The 18278-nt window shown below is 43.9% G+C and overlaps 1 protein-coding gene across 2 annotated transcripts in view; it reads right to left on the bottom strand.

Annotated features, from left to right (window-relative positions):
- Window positions 1-16703, bottom strand: part of TM6SF2 (transmembrane 6 superfamily member 2) — a 35869-nt gene extending 19166 nt beyond the window's left edge. The window contains exons 1-4 of one of the 2 annotated variants that reach the window (XM_069962243.1): window positions 16477-16703; window positions 9578-9681; window positions 8160-8257; window positions 6851-6954 (exon numbers count right to left, since the gene is read on the bottom strand). In XM_069962243.1, the coding sequence (XP_069818344.1) occupies window positions 6851-6954; window positions 8160-8257; window positions 9578-9681; window positions 16477-16568 (398 nt within the window). In that variant the 5' untranslated portion in view covers window positions 16569-16703. Of the gene's footprint in view, window positions 1-6850; window positions 6955-8159; window positions 8258-9577; window positions 9682-12382; window positions 12472-16476 lie in introns of those variants that run through there. The other variant, XM_069962244.1, reaches the window with a different exon arrangement.
- Between the last annotated feature and the right edge of the window lie 1575 nt (window positions 16704-18278).

Below are 18278 nucleotides of genomic sequence, written 5' to 3'. Positions count from 1 at the left end.
TGGCTCCAACTATCTACTCCTACCCCCATTATCCATTGCATTGTTTAAATTTCATGGTATGAATTGGCTCCAACTATCTACTCCTACCCCCATTATCCATTGCATTGTTTAAATTTCATGGTATGAATTGGCTCCAACTATCTACTCCTACCCCCATTATCCGTTGCATTGTTTAAATTTCATGGTATGAATTGGCTCCAACTATCTACTCCTACCCCCATTATCCGTTGCATTGTTTAAATTTCATGGTATGAATTGGCTCCAACTATCTACTCCTACCCCCATTATCCATTGCATTGTTTAAATTTCATGGTATGAATTGGCTCCAACTATCTACTCCTACCCCCATTATCCATTGCATTGTTTAAATTTCATGGTATGAATTGGCTCCAACTATCTACTCCTACCCCCATTATCCGTTGCATTGTTTAAATTTCATGGTATGAATTGGCTCCAACTATCTACTCCTACCCCCATTATCCATTGCATTGTTTAAATTTCATGGTATGAATTGGCTCCAACTATCTACTCCTACCCCCATTATCCATTGCATTGTTTAAATTTCATGGTATAAATTGGCTCCAACTATCTACTCCTACCCCCATTATCCATTGCATTGTTTAAATTTCATGGTATGAATTGGCTCCAACTATCTACTCCTACCCCCATTATCCATTGCATTGTTTAAATTTCATGGTATGATATCTGGCTCTACTCTTCTCAGCATTGACTTTTATTGCCCTCTTTTCTAAGCAGTGAACCCAAACTGTTTGTTTACAATCTTCTCTCTATCAGTTACCCCTGCCCTCTTCCATCTCTTCCCCACCCACCCCATGTTTCACACCTGGTAGTACTTCTCAGCTAGTTATCTAACTATATAGTGAACTGCTCTGGTCATTCCTGACCATGGTCATTGCTGATCACTCTAAGTGCTGATCAGTCAAAGTGTCTAGATGAATTAAACCAGAATTGTAACTGAAGGTAACTGCATTCCATATACTCCTCTGCTCTCCAAAAATGTTCACCTCTGCTATCACTTTTGCTTCCCTAATACTCAAACTCTGCTCTAAACCCCCAACTCCTATATCAAGCAATAGTATATTTATCTCTCCTTCCCTTCTACCTGCTGATCTAACCCCCCCTGCTGTCTTTTTCCCATACAATAAACCATTTCTTCCCATTCCCTCCAAACATCCTCCCTCCCTCTCTTACTCACACCTGCTATCTCTATCTCTGCTCCTGCTTACTGCTGGAGACATCTCTCCTAACCCTGGTCCTCCAACCTTTACTAACAGCTTCTCTTCATCGGCCACCTACAGAAACCCTTTTAACCTGATTAAGATTCCCTGCATGCCAGACCCCATCTCCATTAACTGTGCTCTATGGAATTCTAGATCTGTCTGCAACAAACTCACTGAAACCCACGACTTATTCCTCAATAAATCGCTCAACCTGCTGGCTCTGACAGAAACATGGCTACAAGAGTCAGACACAGCCTCACCTGCTGCTCTGACCCATGGAGGTCTTCAATTTTCCCATACTCCTAGACCTGATAACAGACATGGTGGAGGAGTGGGTGTACTTCTCTCTCAGGACTGCACTTACCAGGTCATTCCCCCTGAGCCCTCCCTCTCATTCTCCTCTTTTGAGGTGCACACCATTAGACTCTTCCGGCCCTTTTCCCTGAGAGTCGCAGTCATATATCGCCCCCCTGGTTCAAAACGACGCTTTCTTGATCATTTTCTCTCATCTCGCTTTCTTGATCATCTTCTGACATTCCCGCCCTCATCATGGGCGATTTTAATATCCCTATTGACAAACCACTTTCCCCATCGGCCTCTCAGTTTCTTTCCCTAACCTCCTCCCTTGGCCTCTCCCAGCATTCTGACTCTCCAACCCACAAGGGTGGGAATACCCTGGACCTCGTCTTCTCCAGACTTTGCCCAGTTTCTCGCCTTAATAACACTCCTACCGGGCTCTCGGACCACAATCTTCTCTCCTTTTCAATCACTAATACTCATTCTCCTCCTGACACCCCAACCTTGGTCATGTATAGAAACTTACGTGCCATCAACACCCAACAACTTACAGACTCTGTACAGTCATCACTGCCTCCTATCTCTTCGCTCTCCTGTCCCAATCTGGCTGCCAAATGCTATCACGACACCCTCAAAACAACCCTTGACAAAATGGCACCCCTCACACCTCAATCAGCAAAACGCAGACGACCACAACCTTGGCACACACCTTCAACTCGTTTTCTTAGACGGTGTTCTAGGTGTGCTGAACGTTCGTGGAGGAAGTCTAAAACTGATGCAAACCTCCTACATTACAAATTTGTGCTTAGAAGCTACTACTCCGCTCTTCATTCTGCTAAACAATCTTACTTTACCTCTCTCATTTCTTCTCTATCCCATAACCCAAAACGTCTCTTTGATACCCTCAACTCCCTCTTCAAACCCAAAGTTCAGACACCCGTAACTAACCTCTGTGCTGAAGACCTAGCATCCTACTTCAAGGAAAAGATAGATACCATCCGTCAGGAGATCACCTCCCAGTCCCAAAGAAGTGTTGATCCCATTCCCTCTTGTATTTCCTCCTCTTCCCTCTCAGTATTTGAACCTGTAACAGAGGAGGAAGTCTCCAGACTCCTCTCCTCATCTCGTCCCACCACCTGCCCTAGTGACCCTATTCCCTCACACCTTGTCCAGTCTCTCTCTCCTGCTGTCACTACTTACCTTACTAAAATCTTCAACCTCTCCCTCTCCTCTGGCATCTTTCCCTCGGCTTTCAAACACTCCATTATCACTCCCTTACTGAAAAAAACCTCCCTAGACCCCTCCTGTGCAGCCAACTATCGACCTGTCTCTAATCTTCCTTTTATCTCCAAACTGTTGGAACGTCTGGTCTATTCCCGCCTAACCCGCTACCTCTCTGACAACTCTCTCCTTGACCCCCTTCAGTCCGGTTTCCGTCCTCACCACTCTACAGAAACTGCCCTTACTAAAGTCTCTAACGATCTCCTCTCCGCCAAATCTAAAGGTAACCATTCTCTGCTCATCCTCCTGGATCTATCTGCAGCTTTTGATACTGTAGACCACCAGCTCCTCCTCTCCACGCTCCGCTCTATCGGCCTCAAGGACTCTGCTCTTTCCTGGTTCTCCTCCTATCTCTCCGACCGCTCCTTTAGTGTATCACTTTCTGGCTCCACGTCATCTTCTCTCCCCCTTACAGTTGGGGTTCCTCAGGGATCAGTCCTGGGCCCTCTCCTTTTCTCACTTTACACTTTACCCATCGGACAAATCATCAGCAAGTTTGGTTTTCAGTACCATCTCTATGCTGATGATACCCAGCTATATACCTCCTCCCGTGATATCACCCCCGCACTTCTACAGAACACCAGTAACTGTCTGTCTGCCGTCTCCAATGCTATGTCCTCCCTATTCCTAAAACTAAACCTTTCTAAGACTGAGCTTCTTGTCTTCCCTCCCTCTGCTAAACACCCTCCACCTGACATCTCCATCTCTGTCTGTGGTGCGACCATAGCCCCTACACAGCAAGCCCGCTGCCTTGGGGTTATGTTTGACTCAGATCTTTCCTTCACTCCTCACATTAAATCTCTTTCACGTTCCTGTAATCTGCATCTAAAAAACATCTCTAAAATCCGTCCCTTCCTTCCTGTCTAATCTGCTAAAACTCTCATTGTCGCTCTGATTCATTCCCGTCTTGACTACTGCAATTCCTTACTAATCGGCCTTCCTTCCTCTAAACTCTCCTCTCTCCAGTCCATTCTCAATACAGCGGCCAGGCTCATCCCCATGTCCAGCCGTTACACTGGCTCCCTGTTAAACACAGGATACAATATAAAGTCCTCCTGCTCACCCACAAAGCTCTCCACAGTGCTGCACCTCCATACATCTCCTCCCTCATCTCTGTCTACCGCCCTACCCGTGCCCTACGCTCCTCTAATGACTTACAATTAACATCCACCTTGATCCGCACCTCTCACTCTCGTCTCCAGGACTTCACCCGAGCTGCACCAGTTCTATGGAATGCATTACCCAAGACTGTCAGACTCACCACCAATACACAAAGCTTCAAACGTGCCCTCAAAACACATCTGTTCAAACAGGCTTACCAGGTTCCCTAATTTTGACTCAACCCTCAACCCCCCCTCCACACACACACACACACACACACACACAGACACCTCCACCACGCACACACACAGACACATACATACACGCACACACACACCAAGCATTTAAGCACTTAGACCTGTGCATGCAGGCATTGGCTGGTGACAGGTTCACCCCCCCCCTTACCCGCACTGCCTTATTTATAAAGATGGCTGGACCATAAGAACAACGATGCACTTTGCCCCTCTGCCATTTTGTCTCGCACCCCCTCCTGATAGTATGTAAGCTCATGCATGCGAGCAGGGATCTCACTCCTCATGTATGGATAATTATATGTATCTCTGTAATGTCTATTTTTTGTCTATGTATGTACCTCCAGAATTGTAAAGTGCTGCGGAATCTGTTGGCGCTATATAAATAAAAAAATATTATTATTATTATCTATCTATAATATATCTCCTCTCTCATATCTATCTATATATCATCTATCTCCTATCTCTATATAATCTATCGATCTAATATAGATAGATTTTATATAGATAGGAGATAGATGATATATACATAGGAGATAGATGATACACAGATAGTTGATACTAGATAGATATAGATAGATAATAGGAGATAGATAGAGAGATAGATGGGAGATAGATAGAGAGATGGGAGATAGATAGAGAGATGGGAGATAGATAGAGAGATGGGAGATAGATAAGAGATAGATAGATAGATAGATAGATAGATAGATAGATAGATAGATAGATAGATAGATAGATAGGAGATAGATAGATAGATAGATAGATAGATATTAGATAGATAATAGATAGATAGATAGATAGATAGATGGATGGATGGATAGATAGGCGATAGATAGATAGATAGATAGATAGATAGAGAGATGGGAGATAGATAGATATATGTCTCATATATCTATCTATATATAATCTATCTAATTTCTCTCATATCAATCTATCTATCTATTTTACCTGCTGTTCTGCCCTGACCCCTCCCCCCCTCCCGCACATACAATTGGGGTCAGGTATGGGGTTGGCACCTCGTTGCTCCACCGGGCACCGCTCTCTCCCGCACAGGAATCCTCCCTGTCACATATCTGCTGTCAGTGTCCCGAGCAGAGCGTCGCACACAGCTGCTTCCAACACTGGCAAATTATAACAGGCGCCGAGGATTCCTGCACGGGACAGAGTGCAGTGCCCGGTGGAGGGAGGATGTGCTGACCTATACCTGACCCCCTGCAGCCACTGTATGTGAGGGAGAGGGGGGGCCACGGCTCGCTGTGAGTGCAGCTTCCAGAGCCGTCCGGCAGCAGCAGCAGCGATGAGCACACACTGGAGGGGGAGCTGCTACCTGAAAACAGCCTGTCACATCTCCAGCCTTCTTCCTTACCCCCAGCAGCACTGTTAACAGTGTCCTGAGCCGAGCGTCACACATGGCGTACGCCCCCCTCAGACAGCAGAATAGTTTTCTCAGTAATCTCAAAAAGTATCAGTTCCTTAAAGCGACTCTGTACCCACAATGTGACCCCCCCCCCCCCAAACCGCTTGTACCTTCAGATAGCTGCTTTTAATCCAAGATCTGTCCTGGGGTCCCTTCGGCAGGTGATGCAGTCATTGCAGTTAAAAAAACTATTTTTAATCCGGCAGCGCTGTGTCTAACGGCCGGGGCTAATGGTCCATTTACACACACAGATTTATCTGACAGATCTTTGAAGCCAAAAGCAGGAACTGACTATAAACAGGGAACAGGTCATAAAGAAAAGACTGAGATTTCCCCCCTCTTTAAATCCATTCCAGGCTTTGGCTTAAAAAATCTGTCAGATAAATCTCTCTGTGTAAACGCACCATAACATTTGTATATGCATTAGGATGGCACACCCTCTCTGTCCTTCCTCCCCACCCTCCTCATCATTAGGAATGCTCCAGGCAGATTGCTACCTATTCCCTACCTGTGTGCATAATGAACATGGGCTGGATCGTTAAGACACCTGTGCAAAGCTCAAACAGCAGTAAATGTTCCTGGATCATTCCTAATGATAAGGAGGGTGGGGAGGAAGGTGGCAGTCTAATGCATATACAAATGTAAGCCCCGGCCGTTAGACACAGCGCTGCACGATTAAAAGTTGTTTTTAGGAGAATAACTGCATCACCTGCCGAAAGGACCCCAACAATTTTTAGAATCCTGAAGATTTAGGGGAAAATGACATGGCACATTATAATGCTGCAATTACACGGAAAGATTATTGTGCGAATTCCCACGATAACGATCGAATTTCGAACAATAATCGTACGTGTAAACGCAGCGAATGATTAAACGCCGAGTGGGAAATCGTTCATTTTGATCTTTCAACAACTTCTCAAATCGTCGTTGATCGTTTGCAAAAAATTCGTAAATCGTTCCGTGTGAACATTCGTTCACCGATTTAACCAATGTGTGAGATAGGCTTAAGCGATCGCAAAACGATCGCAATACGAATTTTCCGTACGATATAGCGTACCGTGTAAACGCTGATCGTTCTGAAAAAAAAAATCGTTATGAAAAAAAAAATCGTTACTCCAACATCGTTAATCGTACGATCGGGCGAATTATTGTTTCGTGTAAACGTAGCATAAGTTAAAGCTATTATTTGCCATAAATCTTAAAACTGTCTTGAAAGCCTATGAATGTAAAGTTACTAAGAAACAAATTGTTCCTTTACCTACCCACGAGCAATTGCTTCCAACATAATCAAGTACAGTAAGTAATGTACAGTCCCATCCCACAGGCAAATAAGCATTCCATGTGCAGTGCGGAGGTATGGCTCCCCCTACAGGACAAAAACAATATCATCAACTCTTATTACTGACATCCATATAACATAGTATAATTCTCTTGTTACCAGCTGAGTCAAAATAACATTGTAAAAGGCTTAAAATACCATGTCCTTGACATTATAGTCTAGACTTTTCTCCGGTTGCAGTGAATATTTATACTGTATGTAAACTCTGCTGTTGTAGAAGTTGTATACATTTAATATAATAAAAGATAAGGCATTAGCAGACTGTTAGCTAGCTTTAGAAAGCAAGGATCAATCCACCAGTGTAGGGAATACTTATAATTCTCACTCAAGGTACAGTGGCTGGATACACTATATGCCTGTCCTCACAGTCCTTAAGAAAGACTGCCTGCTGGTTATAACACACAGCACAGCCACCAAAAAGAGCACAGTGTGCTGTGTGGTTTTTTTTGCCCTACATGATGTGGTGTCATAGTCATCCTAAAACACCTGAAAGCAAAGTCTCAAACAGGGTCGGGGGGGGGGGGGGGGTTGGGGGGGCAAGGAGATATTCCACCTTGTAGCTACCCAACAGCAGAGCTTGACATAACAGCTATCCACCAGAAAAGTTAGCAATTTTAACCTAAATTGCAACTGACGGTTTCCCTTTAAGGGGTACTCCAGTATGAGAAAATCAAACTATCACCCAAAGATATAAAAATTTCCAATATGTTATTACCAATAGTCCTCACTTTAATGGCTTTTCTGTGCTTCAACACTGACACAAAATGGGAAAAAAGAAGGGCTACAAAACTTGTATTGACCCACAGCTTCTCTCCCCAGTGTCAATGCATCATGTCTGATGTCACAGGAGGCTTGGCTGGATCTCTCACCCCCCTGAGTGATTCACCAAATCACCATCTCTGACCAGCCCCTCCAGCCTACACCTGAGCAGCAAGGAGTGATAGAAGCAGCTGCTGCAACTTCACTGATAGTTACTCTATATTTTTTAGTGCCAAGATTTAGATCCTCATTAATTTTTACAGTACAAACATTAGGTTCACTATCTCTGCAGTAATTTGTTTTTAAAATTAAATGCAAAGTGCTCAGACTGAAAGCCAATATGTATTTTGCTGAAACTGACAACAACAACAACAATTTCTTAGAAACAATTCTGCTAGAAGTTCATTAACTTGTAGAACCACTGGAGAGCACGGCACATCTGCAATGACTGTGCACTTGACTGTAATGTTCACCTCTTTCATGTAGAACTCCATAAATCCACTGATGTAGCCGTCCTCTTCCATCCATATTATTAAGTCAATGACACTTGTAAAGGCGAAGATTGCAAAAACTAAATGTTTGGAGAAAGAAAAGGAAGGAATACACATTCGTAAATAGGTAGGTGGTGCTGCAATATTTAATAGACTAGCATGAGGATAGAGACATTAGACAAATATTTTCCTACTTTCAACATCAAATTTAACATAGAGCATTTTAAGGCACATTAAACCAATATAAAGGAAAATGAGTAGAAACAAATCTTGCCTGCTAGAAGAAAGCAGTATAGAATAAATATTGCATCCAGAAGCACAGTTTATATTGTTTTCCTGGGGCTACTGGTGAACTGCTTATACCATGTCCAAAATATACAGCTGTCACAGGGACCACTACACACCAGTGAGAACTGCTCTGTCTTGCCAATAATTTGTTGGCACTCAAAGTAATGGTGTATATTGTGTTTACTGCGGCTAATCTGTAGCCATTAAAATGGCTCTGCTCTGTGTGGAAGGAGTGAAAACTGCAAAAGTTAGTGATTGTTACCATAGTGTTCACCATCAATATACTCACTTTATGCTGCGTTTACACGGAACGATTATCGTTTGAATTTTCGCATAAACGATCACATTTGATCGATAATCGTACCGTGTAAACACAGCAAACGATCAAACGACGAGCGAGAAATCGAAATCGTTCATTTTGATCTTTCAACATGTTCTTAAATTGTCGTTCGTCATTCGCTGAAAATTCGCAGATCGCTTCATGTAAACAGTCTTTCACTGATTTACCCTATGTAAAAGATGGGCTTAAGCGATCTTAAAAACGATCGCAATAACGATTTTTCTTACGAATTTTCAAACGATTTTTCTAACGATTTATTTGTCTAAACGCTGATCGTTATAAAAACCAAATCGTTGCTTCAAAATCGTTAAAAGATGGATTGGGCGAATTATCGCTCCGTGTAAACGTAGCATTAGAAGAGGTGATGTGGCGTTACCTGAAAATACAGCTGTTACAGCAATAACCCCACAATCTGTCTAAACAGAGATGATTCCTGCTGGCCAGGGAAGTCATATCTAACAATTACCACCCTAGGGCCCTATTCCACATGTACATACTGTACCGGCCCAGATTTATCAGACACATTTTTGTCTCCGACAGATAGCAACCCATTACAGCTCAGCTTTCATTTCTCAGAATAGACTGTGATTGGTTTCTATCTGTCTGAGACAAGGATGTGTCTGATAAATAAATCTTGGCCACTGTGTGTATACCAGTCTGAATGAAAGCCAGGGCATAGCTGACTATTCTTATCATTTGTTCGTACTAAACAACTCAGCAGCTACTGAGACTTACTACAGTGAAAGGAAACCAATGTTGTTGCTCTGCTTACCATAAAATAAAGGATCTTTGGGCGGGTTTCCCTGTGCAAAGAAAAACAACACAACAAACAAAGACAGCAGCACAAGCACTCCGATTCCAGCTACAACAAGGGGGCTAAAACGAAAAAAAAAAAAAAAAAGTTGTTATGAGACATTAAATCCTTTTATCTTCCATTTAACATTGGTTGAAATGAATCTAAATGTTCTGTAGAATGGCTGTATAATATAAAACCAATGCAGGCTAATATTGCTGAACCCCACTTTTTTCTACAGTCCTGAAAGAAAAGCGTCTGGTAGCACAAGACAAACTTAAAGTGACTCTGTAGCTAGAGGGACGGAGGGGTGGTGCAAAGTTAGGGCACAGAAAATTCTAAGCCCTGCCTGTTTGGCACAGGGCTGCAAATTTAAAAGTTGTTTTTTAGGACAATAACTGCATAACCTGCCGAACAGGCCCCAGGACAGATCTTGAATTAAAAGCAGCTATCCAAAGGAACAAGTGGTTTGGGAGGGACAGATTGTGGGTACAGAGTCGCTTTAACCCCCTATTCCACGGTTCGACTGTGAGGAGCAAACAAGCGCTGTCAGCGCTCGTTTGCTCCTTGTTCCCCACTTGCTGTCGCCGCTATTGCACGCAGTGGCAGCAAGCGTGTGATAGCAGGAGGGGTCGTGGGGAGGCTGACCGGGCGATCGCTAGATCATCCGGGCAGCCCATAAAGGATAGTGGCGGTCTGCTGCTGCCGATTCTACTCCACGGGGCGGCGGCAGCAGATCGCTACTATAACAGTCGTTTGTTTTTTCAACATGTTTGAAAGACAAACGACTGCAACAATCAGCCGACATGAACATGACACGACATGGTCGTTGCCTTCTATTCCACAGGACGATTATCAGCCGTAACAGTGCTTAGTGAGGTCTGGTGCTTTGTGCTCCTATTTCCAGGGAGCACAGACACATCTGTAGGTCCCAGCACTTACTAATAAGCTCTTCTCTTTGGCTGATCAGGAGCTCCAGTAGCTTAGAAAACTAATAGGCTGAGCAGCACATGGAATTTTAAAATTCATTGTAAGGGTACAAACACACACGGCATATACGCTGCGTATTTACTGCTGCGATACGCAGCAGATACGCAGCAGATTAGATGTAAATAACTGAACACAGTATCAAATCTGCTGCGTGTGTTTGTACCCTGATAAATTACCCCTTTTTTTCTAACCTTTTTTCTTTTAGTCCAAAAAAGTGCTGCATTCTTCATGAGACACAGCAGAGTTGTATGCAGTTATATGGAAACATGAATGATAACATATAGAAACATTCCCCATATATTTCATATACCTTTTTCACCGGACACTGGGAATAAACCATTAATTGAATGAATATGTGGTAAATTTGGAAAAATATCAGTCAGTTAAGGTTATTTCATTAAACTTCTGACGTGACATGATGTCTGAGACCACAGCTGGGCATTTTCCTGCTTGACTCTCTTCAGAAAGCCAAGTCAGTGGTATACAGAATCAATGACAGTCGATAGGAGGGGGTGCGGCCTAGACACCAATGTCAAAGGAAGCATTCCCTGAGATCTTCACTGCATATCCTGCCATTTATCTTGTTCCTGCCGACCCCTCACTACTTTAAGTAGCATTTTTTCTTCCGTCTGTTCCCCTGACACTGCTAGTGCTTGGTCATTCACCGCACCCTCCATCATGGCCTGACAGAACAACAAGAGGAATAGGATAAAGGTTCTAACACACCCTGTCCAAGATGGTTTCTGTCCAGTGTGGTAAGCTGCTAAACAAATCTAAAAAAAAGTGGCTGCGCTTTGTGGTAAGGTTCCCCTTCTTCTGACTCCAGTTTACCTCTGCTCCCAGTGGAGGTCCTCCCTGTGCCAATGTATTTTGTGTAGGATATATTTTTTTTTTTTTTTTTTTGCTGAAATGAGGAAATGCAACTCCACCTCAATGTGGCTAAATACACTGTCCAGCCTGTCCAACTCTTATTCACCATGCCAAAAGTCACTGACAATGCAAAGCTGCAGCTAAGAGCTGCATTAATGCATTGGAGGACGTTAAAGAAATAGGCCTCTATTGCCAGGCAGTCCCCCACACCCTATACTTGTAAAACTTTTACATTAGCAGGACAAAGATTCTGTCTTGTGATTGGCCAGGGAGCAGCAACTATTTACATTGGTGACAACACAATAATTTTTTTTTTTTATAATTTATCTAAGGAACAGAAGAAAAAAACTTTCCCAGTTTGGAAATGTAAAAAGTAGGCTACATCCTCAATCTGTCCCCTACTTAAAGCTCTATCGAGCCTGACTGAGAGTGGTGGTCATAGGGGACAGACACCCATGAACAGAAGCTAGAAGACAAAGGGATTGCACCAACCTTCTGTTCTTTGTTCTTTAGGGTACAAACCCACACACCGTATACCCAGCAGATACGCAACAAATAAGCAGCAAACAAGCAGCAGATTTGTTGGTGCAGATTTGATGCTGTGTTCAGTTATTTAGATCTAATCTGCTGCGTGTTTGCTGCGTATTTGCTGCGTATCGCAGCAGTAAATACGCTGCTTATACGGTGTGTGGGTTTATACCCTTAAGGGAACTGTGCAGTCTGTCTTCACCACTCTATCCATCTAATACAAGCAGTCTATGGTTATAATAGCCGATGAGACTCTTGATATACAGAATTGCTAGAAGTTCCATAGGCTTCCATTCAGGGCCGCCATCAGGAATTTCTGGGCCCCGTACACTCAAAGTGTCTGGGCCCCCCAGTCGTCCCCAAAAAAACAACTTTGAAAAACCATATGTAAATTACCCCATGTAGTCATGTGGGCGGCCCTCAGTGGCGAAGTAGTCATGGCTCACACAAAAATATCTTCTCTATTTACACCTGTAATTTCCCGAGTGCCAACGTCATTTCTGGGTAAAATAACAGATTGACAAAATATCAGGGCTTACCATGAAGAGATGACCCCCATTAATATAACACACATACATCGTATACACACAGCACATACTATATATATTACATACATCATATACACACAACACACACTGTATACATTACATACAGTCACACTTTAAACAGATATATACATGTATGTACATTTTATATTTACATCCATACTACTAATACACAGGGCCAATTCTAGCTTTTCTGCTGCCTGAGGATAAAATTAAAATGATGTTCTGCAGCAACTGAAGTGTGTATTATGATGTTCTGCTGCAACTGAAGTGTGTATTATGATGTTCTGCTGCAACTGAAGTGTGTATGATGAGGTTGTGCAGCAGCTGAGGTGTATTATGATGTTCTACAGCAGCTTAGGTTTATGATGAAGTTCTGCAGCAGCTGAGGTGTATGATGAGGCTCTGCAGCAGCTGAGGTGTATGATGATGTTCTGCAGCAGCTGAGGTGTATGATGAGGTTCTGCAGCAGCTGAGGTGTATTATGATGTTCTGCAGCAGCTCAGGTGTATTATGATGTTCTGCAGCAGTTGAGGTGTATGATGAGGTTCTGCAGCAGTTGAGGTGTATGATGATGTTCTGCAGCAGCTGAGGTGTATGATGAGGTTCTGCAGCAGCTGAGGTGTGTATTATGATGTTCTGCAGCAGCTCAGGTGTATTATGATGTTCTGCAGCAGCTCAGGTGTATGATGATGTTATGCCGCAGCTGAGTTGTATTATGAAGGTAAGCAGACATCATACTACACCTCAGCTGCTGCAGAGCCTCATTATACACCTCAGCTGCTGCAGAACCTAATCATACACCTCAGCTGCTGCAGAACCTCATAATACACACATCTCAGCTGCTGCTGAACCTCATAATACACACATCTCAGCTGCTGCAGAACCTCATAATACACACATCTCAGCTGCTGCAGAACCTCATAATACACACATCTCAGCTGCTGCAGAACCTCATAATACACACCTCTCAGCTGCTGCAGAACTTCATAATACACACCTCTCAGCTGCTGCAGAACCTCATAATACACACATATCAGCTGCTGCAGAACCCCATAATACACACCTCTCAGCTGCTGCAGAACTTCATAAGCCTCTCACTTTATAAAGAACCAAGCATCATCTTTTAGCTATAATTGTACAAGTTTCAGCATACAGCACAGAGGGGCTGAGGATACAGATATCCAGAGCTGTGCTCACCATTACTATCTGGTGTGCACAGGGTGGTAGCCTAACCCCCACTCCAGGTGACCCCCCAACTCTCAAACAAACACACACACCTCACAAACCCACACACACACAACTACACACTAACACACACACACTTACATTCTCTTCAGGGAAAGTCTGGGGCAGCATGAGGTGCAGTCATCTTCTTCTTCTCTCCTGCACACAGCCGGCCCGGGCCCCTCCCCCTCCTGCTCCTCCTGTCCCGACAGAGAACGCAGCCAGAGAAGGTACGGAGGTGGCTGGGGAGGGGCCCGGGGGGAGTGAGGAGGGGGCCCTGCTTGTGTCTTCTCTCAGCTCTGCTCGTGATAGATGCTGACAGACAGCAGGAGCTGTGTGTGTGTGTGCAGTACAGTTGTGAGGAGCTTCAGCGGGCCCCCTGAATTCTAGTTGGGGCCCGGGCCCCTTACAACTGTACTGCCAATACTGCCCTGATGGCGGCCCTGCTTCCATTATAATAGAGACTGCTCGTTATAGAAGTTTAGTGCAGAGATGGAGGCGCTGAGTGTGTCTGCCTCTTCATTCTAGCAATCAGTGAGGGTCTCAGCAGAGCGCCACCAATACAAAGTGTGTCATAGCGACATGTCAGAAGTTTGTTTAAATTATAGGTAAACTTTAATCCTTTCTTCTGTCACAAATTCTAGGCCTTAAGGCCCCCTTCACACTTGATTTCTTATAAAGACCCTGACCCATAGGGTTTTATTGGACATTGATACCCTTCAGGATCTTGCTGTTCAAAAAAATAGATCAGGAGATTATAGAACCTGTCCTATTTTCATCTGGATTTTCTGAACAGATGCTTCCATAGAAGGAAAGCGTCCAGAAATGCTAACACTACAATATGGCCGGCTGAGCGATTGTCCGCTCAGCCAGTAGTGACTTGGGCGGTGTCCCAACTCAGTCACTGATTGGCTGTGCAGCCAATTGCTCAGCCGGGTACCAAGACTTTGTTTATTATTTTCCCGCACTCCCCTGCCTCCCTCCTTTTTTGAATTTTGTTTGACTTCTCCTTTAACTGAGCCTTACATTACTTTTTCTATCAATGTTACTTTGTAAAAGAAAACAATATTAGAGGAAAAAAGATATGAACTTTACCAGTGTTGTATATTAAAGGTGCAATTATTAGCTTTGCTCTGTACAAATTATTCTGAATGATTTCATTTATCTATTACTGGAGAGGCAAAGGTCAGATGTATATTGCTCCATATTACCAGCATGATAAAAGGAATCCACTTGTTGACTCAACCCTAAATAACACAGAGTAGGAGTGCACTTTTTTGCAATGAAAATTTTATTATATTTTTTTTTTCTTACAAAAAAAGTATGGGTCTCACAGCTATAAAGTGACTCCCGGGCAAAATTAACATTGGTTAATACACATTTTTACAATCCACTATATAATATATATTTTACAAGAAATGAACTACTTGATGCTTCTGCTTGGAATCAGTGATTGTAACAGGAAAGTGATGGGTAGTGTCATCTTTTATTCATAAAACCATAATAAAGTTATATCCTATAGGGCACCTAAGATGAAGTTTGCCTACAGTAAAGTCTGGAAATCTGAGAACAATAATGATTCCTACACAGCCAAATGTTTCTAGAAACGTGCTTTATAGCAAGACTATATGGACCATTGAACGTCCTGTGAAATTGTCTGTGATCGCGGATCCGCAATCACATTCATCTCCTCTCCTGGGGGGGGGGGGGAGGGGTTTGTTGACTGGGCCGTGGGGATGCGTCCACCGCCGTAGCTAATTACGCCTGCCCAAATAACAATCATGCTCATTATTTATCACCTGATTTTGCACTTTTTCTAATGATTTATATATATTCATGCATTATTGAAATGTATAATTGTTCCGTACACGTTTCTTTTTTTATTTGGTTTGGTGTAATGCATATGGTGATAAACACCCCAAATGCTTCCTTTGCTTTCGCCGGCATAAAACATGCCATTAATAGGAAATGTAAACCTTGTTCTGGCACCATGGCTTTCCAACACTTCATTTACAAAGTGGTGAAAACCTTGGATATAGCAGCTATATAGCACTTACAGCTCACATCTCTCCTAAATCAGAAATGTTTCTATGTGTCAGTAAAAGTGATAGTGCGTGTTCATACTTAGCGCACAAAGGAGATTTCTTGGAGATTTTCTGTCAGGAATTTTGCATTGAAAATCTGCAGTAGGTTACAGCACCAGGAAAGCAGATCTCTACACAGCAAAAAGTCATTGACCTGCCAATGCGGATTACAAGATCTGCAGCGTGTCTGATTAGGTCACAGATTTTTTTTTTGGCAGATTCCCCAATGAAATCAATGGGGAAAGTAAAATCTTCACCAAATGCACAAAAAAAAACCTTGCACTTATCATGCCACCCTATACAAAACAGAGGAGCCAGGACCCCATTCTCAAGATTTCAGGGAGTAACAGTGATGGGACCCCTGCAATCTTGTTATCCCCTATCCTGTTCTTTCAGCGTGGGATACCCCTTTACGTGTCCACCACCATGACACCTGGGCCCTTCTGCTGCGCACCCAGTATGGCCACAAAGTGTATGAGGGCAGTTCAGTGAGTAGTGTGCAGCTCTCAGTACAGCCCAGAGCAGCCGGCGTCATACACCACACTATGGATACACTGTAATAGGCCCGGGCGGAAGTGTCCCCTCACACCGCGCTACACAGCGTACACTACACGGACATACATGAAGTACTCACTCAGACACGGCGGACAGGGAGTTCACCATATAGGAGATGGGGACGGCCGTGAGGGAGAGGAGCAGGGGCCCACTGGGCTCCGGGAGACCCATGGCTGCCAGTCGTATGTCCTGCTCCAGGTGCTTCCCGGCACACAAGAGGTGAAGCCCGGACAGGTGTGACTGGTGCTGAGCGCTGCCGGCGGAGGGGGGAGCCCGTCTCTGGCCATACAAAGGTCGATCGCTTCGTCTGTGTTCACTGATATTGCGCCATAACCGGGCAGCTACTGATAACAGCCGCTCATGTAAGAGCCATGGCGGGACGGTGGGGGGCAGACCTCTGCCTAGCTGCAATGTGTGGTCTGTGACTAGGTACAGCCGCCCCTCACAAGTAGCAAGCCCCCAACCTTTCCCTCATGAAATGGTGGCCTAATACTTACATACCTTACCAGGCCTGCCACAGGTACCTGCCATGGTGGGCTTACAGCTAGAATATTATATGTACATTAGTAGAAGCAGAAGATCCTGAGGTGGTCACCTAAGGCTCAGGCTGCATGGCACATAAAAGTAATGCTCACCATCAGTTTTACTACAAAGCTGCGCACCATCTTGTGATTTTCTTACTAATTCCCAACCATTTTCTTCATGAGGAATCCAGGCCCCAATGTCTCTTGTTCAGTAGCATCCTGGAGAGGTCCTCATGTACCCATATGCAAGTTGCCTTGCTTAACACACACACCGTATACGCAACGTATTTACTGCTGCGATACGCAGCAGAGTAGATCTAAGTAACTGAACACAGCATCAAGTCTTTACCATCAAATCTGCTGCAGATCTGCTGCATATACGGTGTGTGTGTTTGTACCCATACGCTGCGTATTTACTGCTGCGATACGCAGCAGATTAGATCTAAATAACTGAACACAGCATTAAATCTGCACCAACAAATCTGCTGCAAATCTGCTGCGTATACGGTGTGTGTGTTTGTACCCTATGCCGTGTATGTTTGTACCCCTAAGGCTACGTTCACACAGAGCAAAAGGAGCGGATTACGCAAGGAAATATTTCCGCCTGAAATCAACTGACGCTGAATTCCGAGCAGAATATAAGCAGAATGTAAGCAGAATCCCTGCGTATTCTGCTAGGAAAGTGTTCAGCTCGTAATCAGCTCTTGACAAATTCAGCGCGGAATACTCGAGGAATCCGCGCTGAATCCGCATGCATTCAGCGCTGAAATTCAGCGAGTATTTGGTGAGTAAACTAGACTATACCAGAACATATACTAGAATCCTCCTCCCCCCCCTTTTCCCCATTTCCGCGCTGATTCAGCGAGTAATTTCCGCTTGTATTCCGCGCTGAAACAGAAAATCAGAGCCCCATTGATTTGTATAGGCTTCCGCTAGCGGAAGAATGAACATGTTCATTCTTCTGGCGGAAAGCGGATTAGTTCAGTGCGGAAATTCCACTGTGTGAACTGCAGAGCAGAATTTCCATTCAACACAATGGAAATTAGCTCTGCACCTATTTTAACGGCTGAAATTTCAGCGCTGATTCAGCGCAGAAATTCAGCTGCTTTTGCTCAGTGGGAACGAGCCCTAAGGGTATGTGCACACTGAGGAAAAGGCGAGGAATTCAGCTTGAAATTCTGCTTGAAATTCCTCCCGTAAAATATGTACAGAACAAAGTCCCATTGTGTTCAATGGGTTTTCTGCTCTATTGTTCACACTGCAGAATTTCCGAGCAGAATTTTCTGCTGTAGATCTGCTAGAGGAATCCTATAGAAGTCAATGGGGGGCTTAAATTCAGCTTGAATTCTGCCTGAAA

This window comes from Dendropsophus ebraccatus, chromosome 3, assembly GCF_027789765.1.
Source record: "Dendropsophus ebraccatus isolate aDenEbr1 chromosome 3, aDenEbr1.pat, whole genome shotgun sequence".
NCBI lineage: Eukaryota > Metazoa > Chordata > Amphibia > Anura > Hylidae > Dendropsophus > Dendropsophus ebraccatus.
This window is presented reverse-complemented; position numbering and strand designations above follow the sequence as displayed.